Source organism: Ursus maritimus, unplaced genomic scaffold, assembly GCF_017311325.1.
Source record: "Ursus maritimus isolate PB19 unplaced genomic scaffold, ASM1731132v1 scaffold_27, whole genome shotgun sequence".
Lineage (NCBI taxonomy): Eukaryota > Metazoa > Chordata > Mammalia > Carnivora > Ursidae > Ursus > Ursus maritimus.
Genome location: NW_024425230.1, coordinates 12,373,315 through 12,393,031, shown reverse-complemented (window position 1 = coordinate 12,393,031; position 19,717 = coordinate 12,373,315). Strand labels below are relative to the sequence as shown.

At 43.7% G+C, this 19,717-nt stretch overlaps 1 protein-coding gene across 23 annotated transcripts in view; it reads right to left on the bottom strand.

The window, feature by feature from the left end:
• The window catches only part of LOC103660007, a 173,877-nt gene that overhangs the window by 113,429 nt on the left and 40,731 nt on the right, over positions 1–19,717 (bottom strand). For 21 of the 23 annotated variants that reach the window (XR_005838052.1, XR_005838049.1, XR_005838047.1 and 18 more), the window contains 4 exons: positions 14,921–15,088; positions 11,873–11,920; positions 9,513–9,574; positions 6,325–6,382 (listed from right to left, as the gene is read on the bottom strand). Coding sequence is in view for 10 of the 23 variants with exons in the window: in XM_040642740.1 (XP_040498674.1) it covers positions 6,325–6,382; positions 9,513–9,574; positions 11,873–11,920; positions 14,921–15,088 (336 nt within the window). In the remaining 13 variants the exon portion in view is untranslated. Of the gene's footprint in view, positions 1–6,324; positions 6,383–9,512; positions 9,579–11,872; positions 11,921–14,920; positions 15,089–19,717 lie in introns of those variants that run through there. The other 2 variants (XM_008687616.2, XM_040642738.1) reach the window with 2 other exon arrangements.

Here is a 19,717-nt window from a genome sequence, read left to right as displayed (position 1 = left end):
AAACACCCAGAGAAAACCTGGGAAATAAGAGTCAAAAACCGAGATGTTTTTAAAGATCCAGATGTATAGTGTCAAGTAAAGAAAACAATCAAGGATTTTATAATTTTTTTTTCCATTTTCATCCAGATGTTTGGTGTCATATAGACACAGTCTTAATCTGCTCAGTCATAATCACAATGTTCTTTAATATCATTTGCCAATATTTTAATCCCTTCTTCACCAAATCATCTTTAACAATCCTGTTTAATTTATTCATAGCAGAAAACACAAAAGATATTTTCTTCTGAAAAAAAAAATATATATATATATAATGCCCAACAGACTCAAAACACAAGAATACCAGCCAGAATGGTACCCAAGTCTTTATGTTGAAAAACACTTCCTATCTGCATTTTCAAATGATGAAAGATAATTCAACTTAAATGGCTGGAATGGCAACTTAATTTTAATTGACATGCACGTGCTAATTTCAATTTCTAGTAAGTAGTTTAGGAGAATAACAGGCTCTCAAGTGTAAATGATGGCCAACTTTTCAATGGGCTCCTTTCCCAACGTACTCACTTACTGCTAAATCCCAAAAAAGACATTTTAGGAACAATTTCCTGCTCTGGTGACTTTGGATATAGAGAAACACCAACCTAGAAATGTAAAGGCTTGACGTGGAGCCCCAGCACCATCATGGTCTAACTGTGTGACCTTGATCTAGTCACTTAAGCTCCGAGCCTCAATTATGACTTCCTTAAAATGGAAATAATAACCCTGCCCCCAACTAACCTGAGGATCTGATGAAAGAACTCTGGAAGTGCAGAATGCCTCGCAAGTACGTAATTATCATTAATATATAAAATATTTTATTGTTAATTTTATGTATTATTGTTTAAACGCTATCACGTAGAAGTATCATTACTGTTAATATCGAATTCAAAGGGGGTGTCTGGGTGGCTCGTCTGCCTTCAGCTCAGGTCATGATCTCAAGGTCCTGGGATTGAGCCCCGCATCGGGCTCCCTGCTAGGCGGGAAGCCTGCTTCTCCCTTTCACACTCCCCTTGCTTGTGTGCCCTCTCTTGCTGTCTCTCTCTGTCAAATAAATAAATCTTTAAAAAAAAATTCAGAATTCAGGGGCACAAGAGAGATAGCCACACTCAAAAAGATCTGGCCAGCTATTTTCTGTTTGCAAATTAGGATGGCCATAACCCCTGGGTGTGCAAAACAATCCCAGATTCTCCTCCCCTACATTCCCGTGCCTTTCCTGTACCTTGAGAAATGTCTCAGTACTACTCTCTTTAAGGTAACTAAGTAGTCTATTCAAAGATCCCGCTGATCGGGTCTGTATTACAACGAGGCCACTTCTGCCCATCTAGAACCATGTGCTTGATCAGCTGTGGGACTTAGCTTTGAGGCACTCACACACGCTCTTGGCCAATGGCACAGAGTCCAGCCTTCACGTTATAGCAGTTTGGAGGCTGCTGAATATTCAAACAGACCTCATGGTTTCTATCAACGGAGATTGCTTTCATGGTTTTTTGGTTTTGGGGGGTTTTTTTTGTTTTTTTTTTTTTTTGCTATTAATAAAACGTATGTCCTGGGAAGTTACCATCAAAGAACAAGCCAACCTTACCTTCATCCCCACAATCTAAGCAGGTATCTGAGTGAGAAATCAATTCATGCACCTGTAAAATGCTAAGCTCTAAAAATCTTGTAAGCATTTCAGTCCTTGCGCCAAGATTTTTGGAAAATACCTCTAAACGTTTGAGTTCCACTTGGAAGATACTGAAAGGTTCTTACAGGACAAAAGAAAAAGGAAGAAAACTAATGAAAGGAAGACAACGTAGTTCATTTTAAATTTTAAGTCTCTGCAGTGTCAGAATGCTACAGTGAAATGAAAGCTCACACATTAAGAAATTTCTTTCGAAGTGGACTCTAACTTTTTTCTCAATCATATGACCGCAGGGAAAATGGAATGACTAATCGAGTTTTCATTCTCGAACTTTCTGAAGTCACAAATCATTCATGAGCATGTTGCTACATTGGAGCACTTGCCTTGAAGGGCCAGAAATCAATACAAAAGGAAACAATAATAGAAAAGGGAAAGATTTTTCCCGTCCTACTAGGGAAAGGTGTGTGAGCGGGAAGAAAGTACAGTACAGAAGCTCATGACAAGTCATGATAAATGGGTCGTTATAAAATTCATGTTTAGACAGCACCAGGCCGGGGATAATGCCATTCGTCATGGCAACACGAGGCAGCTAATGAGCCCTCATTGCATATTCATGTCTGTGGCGGGTCTTGTCTCCCTCCCACCCTGAACTACTGCCTGGAAATATCTCCACTTCAAGCTGAAGCTCAGCTAGGCCTTCTTCTTCTTCTTCTCCTCCTTCTTCTTCTTTTTTTTTCTATTTGTTACTGTTGCAGCAATTACACTGTAAAAGTGCTGCCCAAGATTGATTGCTCTGATCTGTAGTTCAATTGTAAATTAGAATACACATCCCCCCAGGGACACACGGCCCCTATTTGTGATTAAGAAAAAAGCCCCATAATAGACTAATAGCTAAAGTTCTCTCTCTTTTACTTTCAGGCAATTAGCTTGATGAAATGGCCTCTTTTTGTGTACCCTGCAAGTGTAAACCGATATCATAATGAAGTATATGATGTTTATTCTATTATTTTCACCTTGCCGGGTATGCAGGAACGCATAAATAATGGCTGCTTTGTCTGGTACGTTTACTGATTCACAAGTAAACTATTTCTTAAAGATGCAGTGTGTGCATTTTGAGGCTGGAGCTAAGCAACCCCTAACTCTGGGTTCACCTCCACGCAAAAGACTTTCTACGAAAGAGGAAAACACCAAATTTCTCAAGGAATGGTAAAAGCGAGATTCTGATAGTCAAGAACCATCCAGCTGCTGGACTGCTCTGGGGTGGATGAGGCGGGAAAGCTCAAATGGCAGCTGTCTCAGGCTCAGGTGAAGACCCCAGGGTCCTCTCGCAAAGTGCTCTGGGGTGACTTTGGGCCCAGCGAGGCTCCAACTGACCATAATGTGTTGTTGGTCTCCACTAATCAGTTGCGGGATCCCAATGCCATTACTATTCTTGGGTGGTGGAAGTTAGTCCTACAATGTATTCACCACTGTGATGTGTACTGCGCCCTCCCCCACTCCAAAAGTCTTGTCTTTTCAAGATCCAAAACTTTGATCTCCTCAGTTGACCAGAAAACATTCCTGAGCTTCCTACATGCAGCAGCTGACAGAGGTTTTGAGACCAGCCAGCCAATGACCACAATCGCTTGTGGTTGGCCCATTTCCAACATCATTTGTGTTGTTCCTATATAGTACTTAAATATTTGTTTTCTTTTCACTCAGGACAGTCTCAAGAGGAAAGGGGGGAAAAAATGTCCCAACTCGGCAAGATAGAGAAATAGGAAAGAAGGAAAAACAGAGCAAAACAGAAACAAAAACAAAACTATCTTCATTTAAAATGGTTTATGGTGAAAAGATCAAATGAAATAAAATAAAATAGTTGATAGTGGTTTTCTTATCCAGACGTTAATTACGGTTCCATGGGTGCCTGGGTGGTTCAATTGGTTAAGTGTCTGCCTTTGGCTCAGGTCATGATCCTGGGGTCTGGGGCACCAACCCTACATCGGCCCTCCTGCTCAGCAGGGAGTCTGCTTCTCCCTCCTCTTCTTCCCCTCCCCCTGCTTGTACACACACACTCTCTCTCTCAAATAAATCAACAAAATCTTAAAAAAAAAAAAAAGGATGTTACTTATGGTTCCAGTTCTACATTCCAAATTCCCCACCATTCATCAATAACCCAGCTTGTACTACCCACCAAACATTTTCTGGGCTTGTGTTGTGGAACAAATTCACCCCTGTCCTCTTTAATATGAACCCTATTTGAGTTTCTAGAAAATCACTTTTATAGCAAAAGGATCTCACTAATTTTTTTAGTATTGAACTGGACGTGCATTTTTAGATTTGTTATATTTTAAAATTGATGTTTGAAATCGTCTTTTGTTACATATAAAACATGTTTGCCTTTCCTCCCAGTTACTCTAGCCACTTCCTAGTTCAATAAAACTTTTCGAGAAAGTTTATTACTATATCCTGAAAAGTGATTCTAAGGTTATATAATTTCCAAGCATACTACAAAATGAGCTACCCAGAAATATCCCAGGAAAATTCACTTTGATATCTTTCTTGCTAAACATCAAAGGGTTTACCAGTCTTCATTTGGGGACTGACCTTCTCTTTCTCAATATTTATACACTGAACTGCTGTGTCAATGATAAACCTGCAGCATAGTAATTGTAAATTTTCATCGCTTTGAGAAATGTTTGAATGTCTAGCTGCCACATTGCTGCCATATTTGAAATACGTTATTGTAAACTTTCAAGTGACAATGAGCCTGGGAATTTTTCATCCACACGTATGGCACTTTCTTGCAGTAACCAGTCACATTTTTTAAGAGTCCATTTACTGTATAACAATAATGCCTGATACGTACAAAGTGCCTCATAATTTTTGAAGTTCTTTCGTGTAAATCACATCACATACATAATTCTATGAGGCAAATGAGGCAAATAATTTTATTGTCACCTCAACGTTAGAAGGGAGAAAATTGAGGCTCAGAGAGGTTAAGGGACTTGCCCAAAATCACAAGTCAGCACGCACGTGAAGTTCAACCTTGACCCCAGGCGTTGAACTCCAAAATCTAAACCCCTCCTGGCAGGTCATGCTGTCTTTATACTAGCTACGCATTCACCACAGGCAGCACCCTCCAGAACCTCAAAGCTCTTAAAATAAACGAGTCTGTGAGCTTCATTCGTATCTGGGAAAGATTGACAAATGAATGTAAGGACACACACACACACACACACACACACACACACACCTTGATAGAAACCTACAAGGAAAGGAGAAAAGGGATGGAATTCACACTGCATTGTTACCTACCTACCTAAATATAAGATAAATAATCTACATTTAATTACTAACATACGCTTAGACTAGGTAGAGACCGGCCACAAAATTGAAACAATGACCTAGATAATTCAAATTTGAGGGACAGGGGAAGGATCACTCTTTTCAAGAGACATGGGTTTGTATCCAAATTTTCCAGAGATTTGGTTGAGTCTTCTCATCAAACTTCTCTCCAAGACCTTTACACACACCACGCCCTCTGTTTCATCCTTACCTGTCACATACTCCCATAGAACTAATTCAACCCTGACCGTCAATCTAGAATTAGCTCAAAGATCACTGCTCTGTGGAGAATGGTCCCTGACTTCTATCTCTAGCCCTGTTCCAAATACCTCTTTGATCTGATATTCGCAAATGAGCCTCCTTTATCCTCATTATAGTCTCTCCCATCCTGATGCCAGTGAAGACAGGATTTGGATCTAGAATCCAGCTACAAACTCTTCCAAGGGTGTGCTGGAACTGTCTGCCAAAGTACTCCCACTGTCAAGGTCACCAACATACCACCGTGCCATGCCCAGAGCCCTGAGTTTGTCGAAGAAGCTCTGGGCTATTCTTTGCCAATGAAGGGCCACCATGTTGATAAGGAATGGCCGCTACCTTTTTGAAATAACAACTAGATCAGATAAAACATGCAAAGCAGAACCCACAGACGTGGGCAAAATTGACAACCAAACCATGATTTCTTATGAAAAGCTGGTCTGAACATGAGAAAGACCCCAGAAATGAGCCCCAAACCAATGAACCCAAAATGAAGAGTTTATACATATGTCCAAATCCCAGATTTGACATTACTTAAACTTATGGGAGAAATCAGGGGATGTGTCATTATTTCATTCATTCATCCATGCATCCATTCAATAAATCATTCAACAAATACTTATTGAACCTCGAGAAGATAATCACAAAAACATACATCATCCTTACCCGCATGGAACTCACAGTACAATAAGAGAGACAGATACATAGTCCTATCATTGAATATAAGATTGTATAGATAAAGATACATAACTATGGATAAAATGGAACTCTTAGTGGGAACTTCATAGAGACAAGTGCTTCAGTATAGCAAGTCTTACAATAGAAGCCTGAAGAATGAGGTTATAGATGAAGGTATAGAGAAAGGGTATGTGTGGGAAGGGAGCATTTGTGGAAGCAGAATGTGCAAAGGCCCAGGGGTGGAACACAGCTTAGCAAATTAAAGGGCCATTCAACAGTCCAGTGAGACTGGACCCCTGGGAACTGGAAGTAAAGTGGACTATGATGAGGCTGAGGACATAGGTAGGTTGGCCAGACCATACAGGACCCTGTAGACCACAGGCTACAGTAGGAATTCCAGATCTCACCTGAAGTCCAGTGGAAAGCAATTGAGGAGTTCCAAGCAGGAAATGCTCATAATCACATCTGTAGGAGGATAGAGGGTGATAGTGTTGTTACATTTGGAATAAAGAACCTCAATTTTTAAGGCATACAATGGTTTTATTTCTCTAGCACTGGCTACCAACCATGCTCTAGGGAACCACTTCCGCTTTACTGCTAGAAAATAGACGTCTCTCCAACCCATGTGCTATGTGAGCCCAGCACCAGGCCTGCCAGGGTTGAGTAGGGAAGATCTAGCATAACAAGTATGATGTCGAAGACCTTTTGGGGGCGCCTCGGTGGCTCAGCCGTTAAGCATCTGCCTTTGGCTCAGGTCATGATCCCAGGGTCCTGGGATCGAGCCCCGTGTCAGTCTCCCTGGCCAGCGGGAAGCCTGCTTCTCTCTCTCACACTCCCCTTGCTTGTGTTCCCTCTCTCGCTATCTCTCTCTGTCAAATAAATAAATAAAATCTTTAAAAAATAAAAATAAGCAAGAATAAAAAAAGAACTTTTGAGTCAGTTCTAAGAAACAATGATGTGTTGGCAAAGCATCTGCTCAAATGCAACACCAGAACTAGAAGACGCTATCTAGGCTCTGAATGGAACAAGCTGGCTCAAAGATCCTATCACTCTCAACATCTTGAAATGCCAATTGTGGCTACAGGACATGCCCCTGAGTCACTTTCTTGCACCCCTTGAACCAGGTCAGGACTGACCCACTTTGAGCCCCTGCCCTGTGGTAGGCTCTCTGTTGTCACTACTCGTTACCGGTCTTGTCTTCTCCACTCAGCCGTATGATCCAGAACAAGAGAGGCATGCATCTTATTCCCTTATCGCTAACGCACTTGTAGGTGCTTAGTAACGGGGTGCTGTTTCATTTGTCCTATGGTAAACAACTCTCCGTGGTGTAATTGTTGATTCTTTTCCTACCTCCTTCTGTGAGTTCTTTGAAAGCGGAATCAGTGCCACCATCTTTGTATCTCCAGTTGGCACTTGGTATAGAATTGATTATTTTTATTAGTCAATTAATATATGGATATAGCTAATAATATGAGGTCTTCATTAATACAACCAAATCTACCTCCTCTTTAGTCAGCCACAGGATATACAAAGCCACATCATCTGAGAATCTTGCGTACTGTCAGCACTCATCAGTGAGAGATGCTCCCTTAGCGCTGGTGGTTACTGCATTTCCACATATTAATACACACTCGAGGGGCGCCTGGGTGGCTCAGTCAGTTAAGCATCTGCCTTCAACTCAGGTCATGATCCCAGGGTCCTGGAATCAAGCTCCACCTCGGGACTCCCTGCTCAGCCAGGAGTCTGCTTCTCCCTCTCCCTCTGCCACCCACTCCTGCTTGTGCTCTCTCTCTCTCTCTGAATGAATGAATAAAATCTCTCTTACAAACACACACACACACCCTAGGTATATATACCCTTAATGTGAATGCATATAAAAACTGCTGAAATCCAGGGATGCCTGGGTGGCTCAATCAGTTAAGCGTCCTACTTTTGGTTTCAGCTCAAGTCATGATCTCAGTCTCGTGAGATGGAGCCCTGTGTCTGGCTCCAAGCTCAGCATGAGATCTGCTTAAGATTCTCCCTCCTTCAACCTCTTCCCCTCCCCCTGCTTGTGTGACGAGCTCTCTCTGTCTCTCTCTCTCTCTTTTAAATAAACAAATAAATAAAATCTTTAAAAAAAAAACTGCTAAAGTCCAAATGAGGTCTATAAATAGGATAACACTACTGAATCAATTTCCTAATGTTGACAAGGTACTATGTTTATATGAGATGTTATCTTTGGGGGAACTGGGAAAAGGGAACAGGCGATCTCTCTGAATTATTTTCACAACTTCTTTTTCAAGTCCTAAAACTTTTCAAATAAAATATGATAACTTTTTATAAAAACAAATTTATTTTTTGTTCTTATAGGTATACATCTGTATATTTTTATTTTATTATCGTGAGTATTTCTAAAATAATGAAGAAAAACCATCACGATTAAATGATGCCATCCTGCACAACACCAGCATACAGGAAAGGTAATGCCCTAATTCTGGGCATTGCTCTCTAGGTCCGATCAGGCTGGCATTTCAAATATGCTGGAAGAGGAGGGAGGCGCATTACTTTTGCCTGATTCAAGCACATCGTTAAAATGATGTTTTCATAAACAAAGTGCCGACGGCTATGATCTTATCTTCTCTCTTCCTTTTATCCTAATTCAGGTCAATAACAAGTATTTCTGCTCTCTTCTGTGGATTTCAGGGTTTGGAAGAAAGAGAGCTATTACAAGCTATAGGGAAGTGTGAGTGAAAAACTCACAAGAGCCTTTAAACTTCTTTCTGCTTTAGCATGGTCTTTAAAAAAAAAAAAAGTCCGATTTCAGAAAAAAGAATTTTTCAAATCAATAAGGCTGGTGTTTACACTCTAACAGTGTTACTGGAGTTTTTAAATTATGTGTTCAAGAGCCCACTGTTGGTGAAGTGGATAATAATGTGGGTCATTATACCAAAACTCTCTGAAGCATAGTAGGCAATTTTTCGACAACTGAGAGATCTGAAAACTGCCGGCAAGAAATGCATAGGCACATAGATTAAAGTAAAACTTCAGTTTGGCTTAAACACAGAAGTTCAAAAAGGATTCCGTCAGCATAAAAAGCTACCGTTTCCAATACTGTTCAGTTAATAAGCTTCCTGTAGTCCATACCTTGAGAATTATGAAAAAGGCTGTACATATCGTAAACATCAAGTCTAATTCAAAGATGAATGACATTCCCCCACATGCATCCCTCTTTTTCTGAAAACTGCAAACCCTTTAGTAAGTATATCTAAGAAAAAGACCTGCGCAGAAGTCGCCCTTGTTTTGTGCTAGCTTGCTTAAATTAAGTTCAGCTCAAGGTACGGCATATGCAACGTCATCTCAGCGACCCACGGGCTCGTGCAGAACAGATTCAGCAGGATACACTATGATCTCCAGGTGCAGGGAAAGAATGCCTGTCTGATTGCTAGGAAAGCTTATCAGGGAAGGCCATCCATCTTTACTTTTTCAGGAGAACATCCCCAAGCTGTAAAGGCAGAGTTTCACTTAATAAAAGAGGAGGAGGGAAAAAATGCAAAAATGTTCTTAATATTTGCCTTATCGATTCATGAATCGAAGAAAAAGAAACTATAATTACCTCTGGCTCTATCAGGACTGAGAGATTTCTTCTGCACAACCTTTTCCGTGGCAGGAACAAAGCTTTCTTCCAAAGGAAAAAAAAAAAAAAATCCACTTTAAAATACCCCAAAAGAGATTAAAAAAAAAAAAAAAAAAGCCCACAAGATTTTGTAGCTCTTTAATGCTTGCCATGGGCCAAATCGTACAATTAGAATCAGTCACTTTAAGTGCCAAAGTCATATAATGCTAAGAGATCACTTTATAATGTGAGCAGTTTTTAAAAGTCGTATTTAATTTTCCATTATTACTGTACTGAATGCTAGCGGTCTCCGTTCACGCAGTCATAGACCCTTCCATGCGGAAAGGGAGGGGACAGGCGGCCACTGGCCCAGACACTGGTCCCTTCTGGCCTTAAACCTCACAGACCTGACTTGGAACTCCACGATAGACCCTATTGCAACTCTCTTCCTAAATGTGTTTATTTTTATTTCCAAACCAAAGGACGACGGCTCCTTTTGGTTTTGTAATTATCTTATTTCAAAAAATAGAGATGGAGGCAAAAGCCTCTATGCCGTGTGAGCGCGCGCGCGTGCGCACCCAAGAGAGTGAGTGTGCGCGCGCACACGTGTGCGGCTTTCTTTAAGAAAATGAAATGAAGCATAAAATAAGCCCTTAACAGTAACCTAAGGAATAAAACAAAATCATTTACAACACATGGGATTGTTGCAGGATATGTCAAGATTAGATGGTTTAAGGGCGCTATCCTGAATGTGGAAGCAATTATAATGAAATTCATGACTCATTAGCAAACATTCCATATTGTGTTTCTCATTTCTGGGTCAATGTTGCTGGGAAATATAGACTTAGGATTTAGATGTTCCATTGACTTTGGTGCAAGCTTATAGATAGTTGGACCATACAGGGACACAAAGCAAAGACTCCGTGATTAAGTCCTTCATTTCTCAGATGTAGGCAATTTGGTCCTCAAGCTGAGGATGAACAAAATAACCTCGAAAGCATATTGGGAAGAATTAAGTTGGTGATCGAAGGGTTGTCTGCAAATGTAAAGTAGGACTTGCATGGTGCAAATATGAACTGGCGGATGTCGGGCGGATTTCACATGCACACTGCTTGGTATGCAAAATGCCTGGTGAACTCAAGTACCCAATACTGTACGTAATGGGAACCAGATGTCTAACAGAGAGAGAAAAATATTTTATAACAATAAATGTGACATTGACTCTTAAAGGGTTTTGCTGCTTTTAAACAGCTTCCCTGTCTTCCTCTCCCTCGTATTTTCAAATAGTTTACAGTAGATCGTGTAAAGAAATTATTTTCATGTTTGAAAAGAGAAACTGTTTAACCTGCCACAGCCTTCGCAAATGCATACAGAAGGAGAAACGATCTGAAAACAATAATTTGGGGAATTCATTCGTTTACGAAAGCACTGTGCTCAGCAAGGCAAAAATAAAATTAAGGCAAATAAAGCATGATTCCTCCTGCCCCTTACAAACTTGAACTAGACAAGAGGCCGTAAGATGTGCACAGCTGTTATGGGGGCATTAAGCAAGCCCTGGGCAAGAGACACCAAGTGCCCTGAGAATTCAAAGGAGTAAGAGGAAACTCCTATGGCGGGCACATCCCACGAAGAAGGGTCGTCCCCCGTGTAACCCACATGCCCCTTCCTCTGCACTGCACAGACGCAGCCCCGTGTGGCTCTCCTGCTCTCCTGCTGGCCATTGCAGCAGACACCCAGCCACCCTGCTCCGTCTGTCGGCCTCTCCTGACACCCTCCCAGAGCAACCTGCCTTCCCTGCGACGGTAGTAGTTCTGAAGCCTGGATGCCTAGCGATCAAGTTGCAAGCTCTGTAGTTGGGCCTAGGGTCCACTTCCCTCTTTGCCACTTACTGGTCTGACCTTGGGGAAGTCACTTCACCAACCTCCTTCTATCAGCATTTTTTCACGTGTAAAGTGAGGGTAAGAGAAGCGCACGTCTTCTGGGCTTGGCATCAGAACTGAATGAGGTTCTGAGCACAACATGCTTTGCAAGGTGCCACCATGGTGTCAGAGCACAGATAATAGAAACTCTGTTAGCTATTCTTCTCTCAAGCATCAGATCTAGTTTTTACAGAAAAAAAAAATCTAAATGCCTTATTTTGGTGTGCAGGCTGCTCAAGAGCCGATGGGTTGCAAGACTCTCCAACTCTTTCTCTCAGTCCCTTCCTTCCAATGCCCAACTCCTCTCCAGCCCGTCTGCCTGTCATCACCCAACCAGACCTCCATGCTCCAGCCCCAGTATCCTTGCACATGCTATTCTGCCCGCCATGGATGGTCCTCCCTCCACCTATCTACCTATCTACCTAGCAAATTCTTGCTTACCCTGCCATCCTGGGCTCTAGCAGACCTCTCCGTGCCTTCTCTGAGAGCCTGTGAAAGGTTAAAAACACCCGCTTAATTAGGCCTGTGGTCAGAAACTCATGGCCCATACAGATAGCACACATAAGAAAAGCAGCAAAGGGTAGCACAGTAGGGAGTGGTGGGGACTGTGCCAAAAAAAAAAAAAGAGAGAGAGACTGAGAATTGATGCCCTGGCTAACGGGTCAGCCACACCTCACTGTTGTCATGGTAACATGGGGCCTCAGTATTGCTAATACTTCCAATTTTTTTCAAGGTGAGACAGAAATCTACATCTTTACCTGAAATCTCCAATCGTTCATTGTTGGCAACTAAAAATGTCTCTAAATGCTGTAACCTTGGACCCACCAAAACCCTCTGGAGACCATCAGTACAGACCATGGCTCAGGGATTTCCTTACAGTTACACTCCTCCATTCCGGCAAATTTAACTATGACCTATAATTGTTTGCACATCTGCTTGTCCAACAGACAATGGTCTTTGAGGCAAGAAGCATGTTGGGTTTGGGTTTTCTTCCTCTCTCCAGTGCACAGCAGAGTGGGTGGCTCAAAGAAGCATCTCACTGAATTTCACATTGGTATTTCCTGAGCATTGGAGCCAAGGTACGTAGGGTCTGCAGGTGGGAGAGCATTCCCAGCAGGTCAAAGGATCAGGTGTTCCTGTTTCAAATAGCCCTGTTCCTAGAGGGGAAGGATTTTCTAGATATTGTTCAGGCTTGGTCAATAGCTAACTTCTTTAGAACTATCTAGAACTCTTCCTCAAAGCTCCAAAGCCCTCTCCATGGTTAGCAGCACACAAGTCAGCTCTGACAATATAAACCTATCCTATAAACCTAGTCTATACATAAACTTAATCTCCATCTAGTATGTGAGTGAATAACTAAATCCATAAGTGAGATCTACCTGAAAAAGCTCCGACTTAAATGTCAGATGTAAAAGAAATTTTTTAAAATGTCAGATGTGGCACTATTTGAAATTCGTTGGAAGGCGAGCATTATAGCAAATCCTAGACACAGAAAGAGACACATTGTCTCTGAAACTGTGGACAAGGAAAACAAATGGGAAAGGCTGGGTTGTGGACCACTTAGACGATTCGGTGAAAGCAGTGGCAGTTTGGAACTCTTTAAATGTCTGTCATCTGTGACCCAATGATGCAACTCATAGGCACTTAACTCAAGAAAATCATGTGTAAATATTTGGGAAAGTTCATCACGGCTTTGTTTCTAGTGCTGAAAAAGTATGGGGGCTGTTCATGAGTAATTACAGAGGATTTAGGGTTATGATAATTAATAATTATAGGGAAAAGCTATCAAACCCTTACTTTTGTGGCGGGTTGTGTCTCGGGAATGTTCGATTCGTTACATCACTGGACCATATCGTTACATCCATTTTACAGATGGGGACTCAGAGATGGAGTGTTTAAGTGATTTATTTGCCCAAGTCCCATAGCAAACTACGTGTCAAGGCAGGCATTTGGACTCAATACTATCTAACGCCAGAGTTTCAGCAGTATGTTCCACTTTCCTCATAAATATTCAAACCTCTACAGTTGTCACCGTGAGGGCACCAAAATCATAATCTCGAAGAATCTATAATGATGCAGAAAAAACTTACGAATGATTATTACATGAAAAAAGCAGGTTGCAAAAAAGTGTCCCCTCGCTCTGATATTGTTAGGGGAAATGTCAGCATCCCACAGACACAGCTCCAGCACTCAGGTGGAGGGTTTGAGATATGAGGCTAGAGCACGAAATTCACCGCAGGAATTAGCACCAGGATCCACGGAATGCCTCTAGGCTCCTGGGTCTTCTCCACTTGTCTCTTGCAAAACACCATCTCCCATAAAGTTTCAGGCTTCAAAGTGAAAATTCTAATCCCACCTTGATGTGACGTTAGGGCTCCAGATAGATCCCCATATCATCTGACTTAGCACTAAGGAAAGGGCAGGTACTGGCCCCACTAGGGCCTCATGGCCCAGACGGGTCCAATGAGCTGGAGCCAGAGGTTCTAGTTTTGTCACAACTGATTCTATAAAATAGCAAATAACTTGGAGGAAAGCATTGCCCATCTAAGTAGTAATTCTGTTTTTTTTTTTTTTTTCTAAATAACAATTATAAATATGGAGGGAGGGGCGCCTGGGTGGCACAGCGGTTAAGCGTCTGCCTTCAGCTCAGGGCGTGATCCCGGCGTTATGGGATCGAGCCCCACATCAGGCTCCTCTGCTAGGAGCCTGCTTCTTCCTCTCCCACTCCCCCTGCTTGTGTTCCCTCTCTCGCTGGCTGTCTCTATCTCTGTCGAATAAATAAATAAAATCTTTAAAAAAAAAATAAAAAAAAAAATAAATATGGAGGGAAAACAGTAGCCCACACCAAGGTCTTAACATAACAACATTTATATCCACAACAGCTTTTTCTTGTTTTTGCTTTTTTGTGTGCTCTGAATTCTCTACAGTGGCTATATATTACTTTTATACTAGAGGAGAAAAGGACCCCAACCTACATAGGGATTAAAAAGTGAATGTCTAGGGGCGCCTGGGTGGCTCAGTTGTTAAGCGTCAGCCTTCGGCTCACGGCGTGATCCCGGCATTCTGGGATCGAGCCCCACATCAGGCTCCTCTGCTGGGAGCCTGCTTCTTCCTCTCCCACTCCCCCTGCCTGTGTTCCCTCTCTCGCTGGCTGTCTGTCTCTGTTAAATAAATAAAATCTTAAAAAAAAAAAAGTGAATGTCTAGGGGCACCTGGGTGGTACAGTCGGTTGAGCGTCCGACCATTGGTTTCGGCTCAGGTTATGATCTCAGGGTCCAGGGATCAAGCCCCAAGTTGGGCTCCATGGCTCAGATTCTCTCTCCCTCTCTCTCTGCCCCTCCTGCTCATGCTCTCCCTCTCTTACCTTCTAAGATAAATAAATAATTTTTTAAGTGAATATCTACAGTTAGTAATATTTGGAGACCAGAGACTGAGATGCAGAGAAAAAAGTCTCTTCAGTGATGATGGGAGATGATGGGAAACTCTTACCAGAGAAAGGTCATCAGCTGAGCAGCAAATCCCGCCTGAAAGTCCGTGGCTGTGGACAAGGCCTCACCATGAAGATGGTACACCATCAAAGCTGCATCTGATGGAGATGCCGGGCGCTGGGCACGCCAGGGTCCATTGCCCTGGGACACTGTGTGAGACAAATGGCACCTAGGAGAAGACAAGTCGGAGCAGAGAAGAAAAGCATGAGCTACACGGAATATAAGACATGGTTTTAGAAGGCAGGAGACAGTGGCCACAAAGAGGGAACCCCACATGAAGATACATAGTTTAAGCAGTCAAGTGAGGAGGGGGGCAGGGAAGGGCAGGGAGAGGTCACTGGTCTGAGAAATGGCCATAGAGAAGCAAAATGTAAGGAAGGGGAACGGGAGGTAAATCTTTTTCATGCACGGAAAGCATACAGTGATGACCAAAGGAGATGGAGGGATGGAAAGAGTTTTAGGACCACAGAAGAAAGATGCCATTGAAAGGAAGGATGGTTGGTGGAATGAACGTGAGGCAGGGGAAGAGAAAACAGATAACAGGATAAGAAGTTATTAAGAACAAACATTAGGGTTTGAATAAAGCTGGAATGGACATTTCATTCCTTTGCCCTGATTATTTAACTGACTTGCATGGCTCCAACTCGACAAGAAGCTTCTGGAGGTTTGAAGGTTGAGAACAGATGACCTCATGATTGGACATTTTAGCAGTTTTAAGACATAGCCACAAGTTCTCAAATACTCCTCAAATCCATAGGAAGGGTCTATGTGCCTTCTCCTTGAATCTGAGCTGACCTTACTGACTGCTGGACCCATAGAGCATGTGCATGGGCCAGGTCAGAAAGGAGGGTTCAACTTCTACCTTGTTCTCTTCGGATACTCATCTCTGGAGCCCTGAGAGGCCGGGAATGGAGCACAGGGACGAGCTGCTGTGAAAAGTGACCAGGCATTCCGGCTGATGGCCTCAGCTGAGGTTCCAGGCAGGGCCCGCATCCGTCCCCACGTGTCAGTGGGGAAGCCTTGGAGATGACCCCAGCCCGGGCTGCCCGCAGACCTCAGCCTCATGAAAGGCTGCACAAGACCCGCCCTGCTGAGCCCAGCCAACACTCAGCACCCTGACAGATAATAATAAAAATGATGGTTGCGGTTTTAAGTAAATAAATTTTAGGGTGATCTGTCATAGAGAAATAGAGAACTGGAAAAGACATAGTTGGTTCTCAAAATAGCTGTTAAATTTAATTTAACAGCAGGGGCGCCTGGGAGGTTCAGCCAATTAAGTGTCCACCTCTTGGTTTCAGCTCAGGTCATGATCTCAGGGTCGTGGGATCAAGCCCTGCGTTGGGCTCCACAATGGGCATGGAGCCTGCTTAAGATTCTTTCTCTCCCTCTCCGTCTACCTCTCCCCCTACCCCTGGGCAAGCTCTCTCTCCCCCCTCCTTTCCTCTCAAAAAAAAAAAATTTAATTTGACGGCAGATAAGGAAGGCAGCATTATCTCTTGATCTTTGTCTCTCCCTTTGTCTTACCCTCCAGCCACTGTCTTTTCTATTCCTTAGTCAGTTTCTTTTATCCTAGTCCCCTCCCCACCCCGTTTTCCTTCTCTCTCTCTTTCTCTCTCTCTGTCTTTTCCAACTCTGGAATTCTCCCCTTTTTTAATGGCTGGAGACTTGTAGAAGAGAGACTCACATTCTCTCCATACCTATAAAAGGCTTCTGTTTTCTCTTTTTTGGCACAAATAAGCTCAAATCCTTTAAAAGAAAAAAAAATGTTCCCATGTTTTTCATTCTTTACAGACTTTATTCCTCCTTCCTGAATGATCTCTGGGTCTTGTGTGCACTTTTTAGGTTGTAAAAACTACGAACAAGATATTCTCCCCAGTGATGATATTGGCTAGACTCTTGGCCCTTTCTGGAAAGCACTGTTTTGGCCACCCTCGGATTTCTTGTAGCTGTCCTGCCCGTCAGCTGCAGGAGTCCTAACTCGCTTCCCCCGCCCGGACAAGGCTCTGCGGGCTGCAACTGTATCAGGAGCTTGAGTGGGAAGGGAGCAAGCAGGGTGGTCAGGATCGTGGTGAGGATGCACCCCTCCCCCCAGGGCAGCTTCAAATGAGGCCTCCCAGGAGGGGTACCCAGACGCTGCGGCCCGGAGACCACCTGGTCACCTTGCTCAGAGAGGGGGTGACCCACACAATGGTCACCAAACAGCTGATAAAGCATGGAAGCTGGGGGACAGGCAATGACCAGAGCAGGAAGCCTCCCTGCCCCCTCCGTGGAAGGAAGTGCCTTCCGTCTCTGCTGCCCCTCAGGGGTAGCCCGTGCCACCCCCTCAACAAGCCCAGGTGGGCGCACGTGGCCAGATTCGCGCCCTTGCACAAATGCACAGAGCGGCTAGGCGGAGAAACGAAGAAGCATCCCCGAGGAATGGCAGGCACGTTGCTACAAGGGCCGCGCGCAGGGTTGGCCGACTGCGCCAATGGCCGGCAAAGTAACATCATCTCAGGTCAAGGAGAAAGCCCCACAGCCCAAAATAGCCGCCCTTCCCAGTTGCCACAGGGTCTAAAATTATACCATTGAAGATTTATTCCTTCGCACACCTCACTTTCATTGGGGGCCGGTCCCGCGCTGGGGGGAGAAGCCACGAAATGTCTTCACATGAAGGTGTAAAAGGCCTGACGGGCCCACAGAGTTCTGTGGGGGCGGGAACGGAGGGAGGTGTTGAAAGGGGAGGAAGAAGGCAGAGGACGTGTGGGTGAGGGAAACCAAAAGGAAACTTCTCCTATTTCAGGGTTTTACCCAGAAGGAGCCTCGCTGGCAGCTACCTCGTAAAACCGAGGCCTGAACAATTTGCCAGTAAATTTGAACCATGCATGTAAACAATGCTAATAATTTATTCCTTGAAATGCTTTCCTAATACATTATTATGCAGAGCTGCACATGCTTCTACTTCCAACTGCCTAAATGGAAAAAAAAAAGTAAATTAAGGGGCAATTAGAAAGAATAACAGGAGGAAGCATGAGGAAATGCTAGATGCCTACTATCATGCTGGAACGCAGAGAGAAGCTCCAAGCAGGTAATCAGATCGGGTCAGCCAAAGCCTCATTTTCTGGGGGAAGGATCCCCTCAGAAATTCAGGCAAAACCTCTGTCTTTGTGTACAGAAGTTTGGTTAACCTGACCCCGGAGGGCCAAGCAGCACACGAGAAAAATGCAAGCAATCACTATTGGAAATACACCTCTGGTCCCCTGTTTCAGCTAACAACAGCTTCGCCAGATGCCGTTGTTTTTTTGTTTTGTTTTGTTTTGTTTTGTTTTGTTTTGTTTTGTTTAAGTAGGTGCCATGTCCAGTGGGAAGCCCGATGCCGGGCTTGAACTCACAACCCTGAGATCAAGACCGGAGCTGAGATCAAGAGTCAGATGCTTGCCGGACTGAGCCGCCCAGGCACTCCCACCTGATTTCATTTTTAAAACCCTTAAGATCTAGGCAATATTTCCGAAAGGTAACCCCCCTTCTGCCACCGCCCTCACTTCAGCCACTCCTGGGGCAAAAAGCTAAGTACCATGGATGCCATGATGAGCTTTAGGCAGAGGCAAGGCTAAAAATAGGGGAGAGAGAAAACCAGAAAGGAGAAAAAAAAAAGTGTGTGCAGGGCTGAGCACAACAGGTTCCCTCCAGAATGGCCAACATTTCTATACCGTTTGGTCGTTTATAAAGAACTAGCTGCTACGTAATTTTATCTCCAATGCTTCACACGCCATGAAGCAAGGAAATTTTTTTTTAGATTTTATTTATTTGGCAGAGAGAGAGAAAGAAAGCACAAGCAGGGGGAGCGTCAGAGGGAGAGAGAGAAGCAGGCTCCCCAAAGAACAGGGAGCCTGATACGGGACTCGATCCCAGGATCTTGGGACCATGACCCAAGCCAAGGGCAGATGCTTAACCGACTGAGCCACGCAAGCATCCCAAAGAAATTTTACTCCCATTTTTATGAATGAGAGCACTTTGGAGGAGAGACCAGGTGACTTCCCCAAGGTCACACAAGGGAAGTACCTGGGGACGTGGGAAGGGCTTGACACCGAGTCTAACTACCTCACTCCCATGTTTTTTTCTACTTCAACAGTCTTTGGAGTTACAGGGCGTAGGGATTCGAGAAATGTCACTCCTGGGCCTATGAGTAACTTACTGAACGATTTCTGAAACTACGATTTCCCTCCTTAACCTTGATTTATTCATCACGCAACAAATGAGGATGAGAATCTCGCCTCATGCCAGGCATCGTCTAGGAGCACGGGTTCGCCTTCATGGACATGTCAGCTAGATGATTCCTTGATGGCCAACTCAACCGGCCCCTTTTCAGAGAGCTGCTCCCTGACCATGCAATCTGAAATGGCCCCTGCCATCTTCTGCCAATCATTCTTGTCCGGTTTTCCCATAGTACTTATGAGCACCCAAAGCCATGAGTTCATCCTTATTCACTTTACTGCTGCTTGTGTTCTCTAGAAAATTAGGTCCTTCAGAACAAGGACCCTGTCTCATTCAAAGCTGTCTCTCCAATATTTACAACAATTCCCACAAAGAACATCTCTGAGGGGCGCCTGGTGTAGTAGGTGCTGAATAAACATTTGTCCAATAAGTAACATTCAGTGTCAAGGAGACCTTTCTCCCAGGGCCTCGCTACGTGTCCAAAGTAGTATGAGACCATGTACGTCAATCACGTCATTGAATCAAGATGATATAGGCCAAAATGGAACACGAGACGACGAAGGCGGAGTGCTTGGAAAAATTAAAGCTGAATTTGTAATGCCTG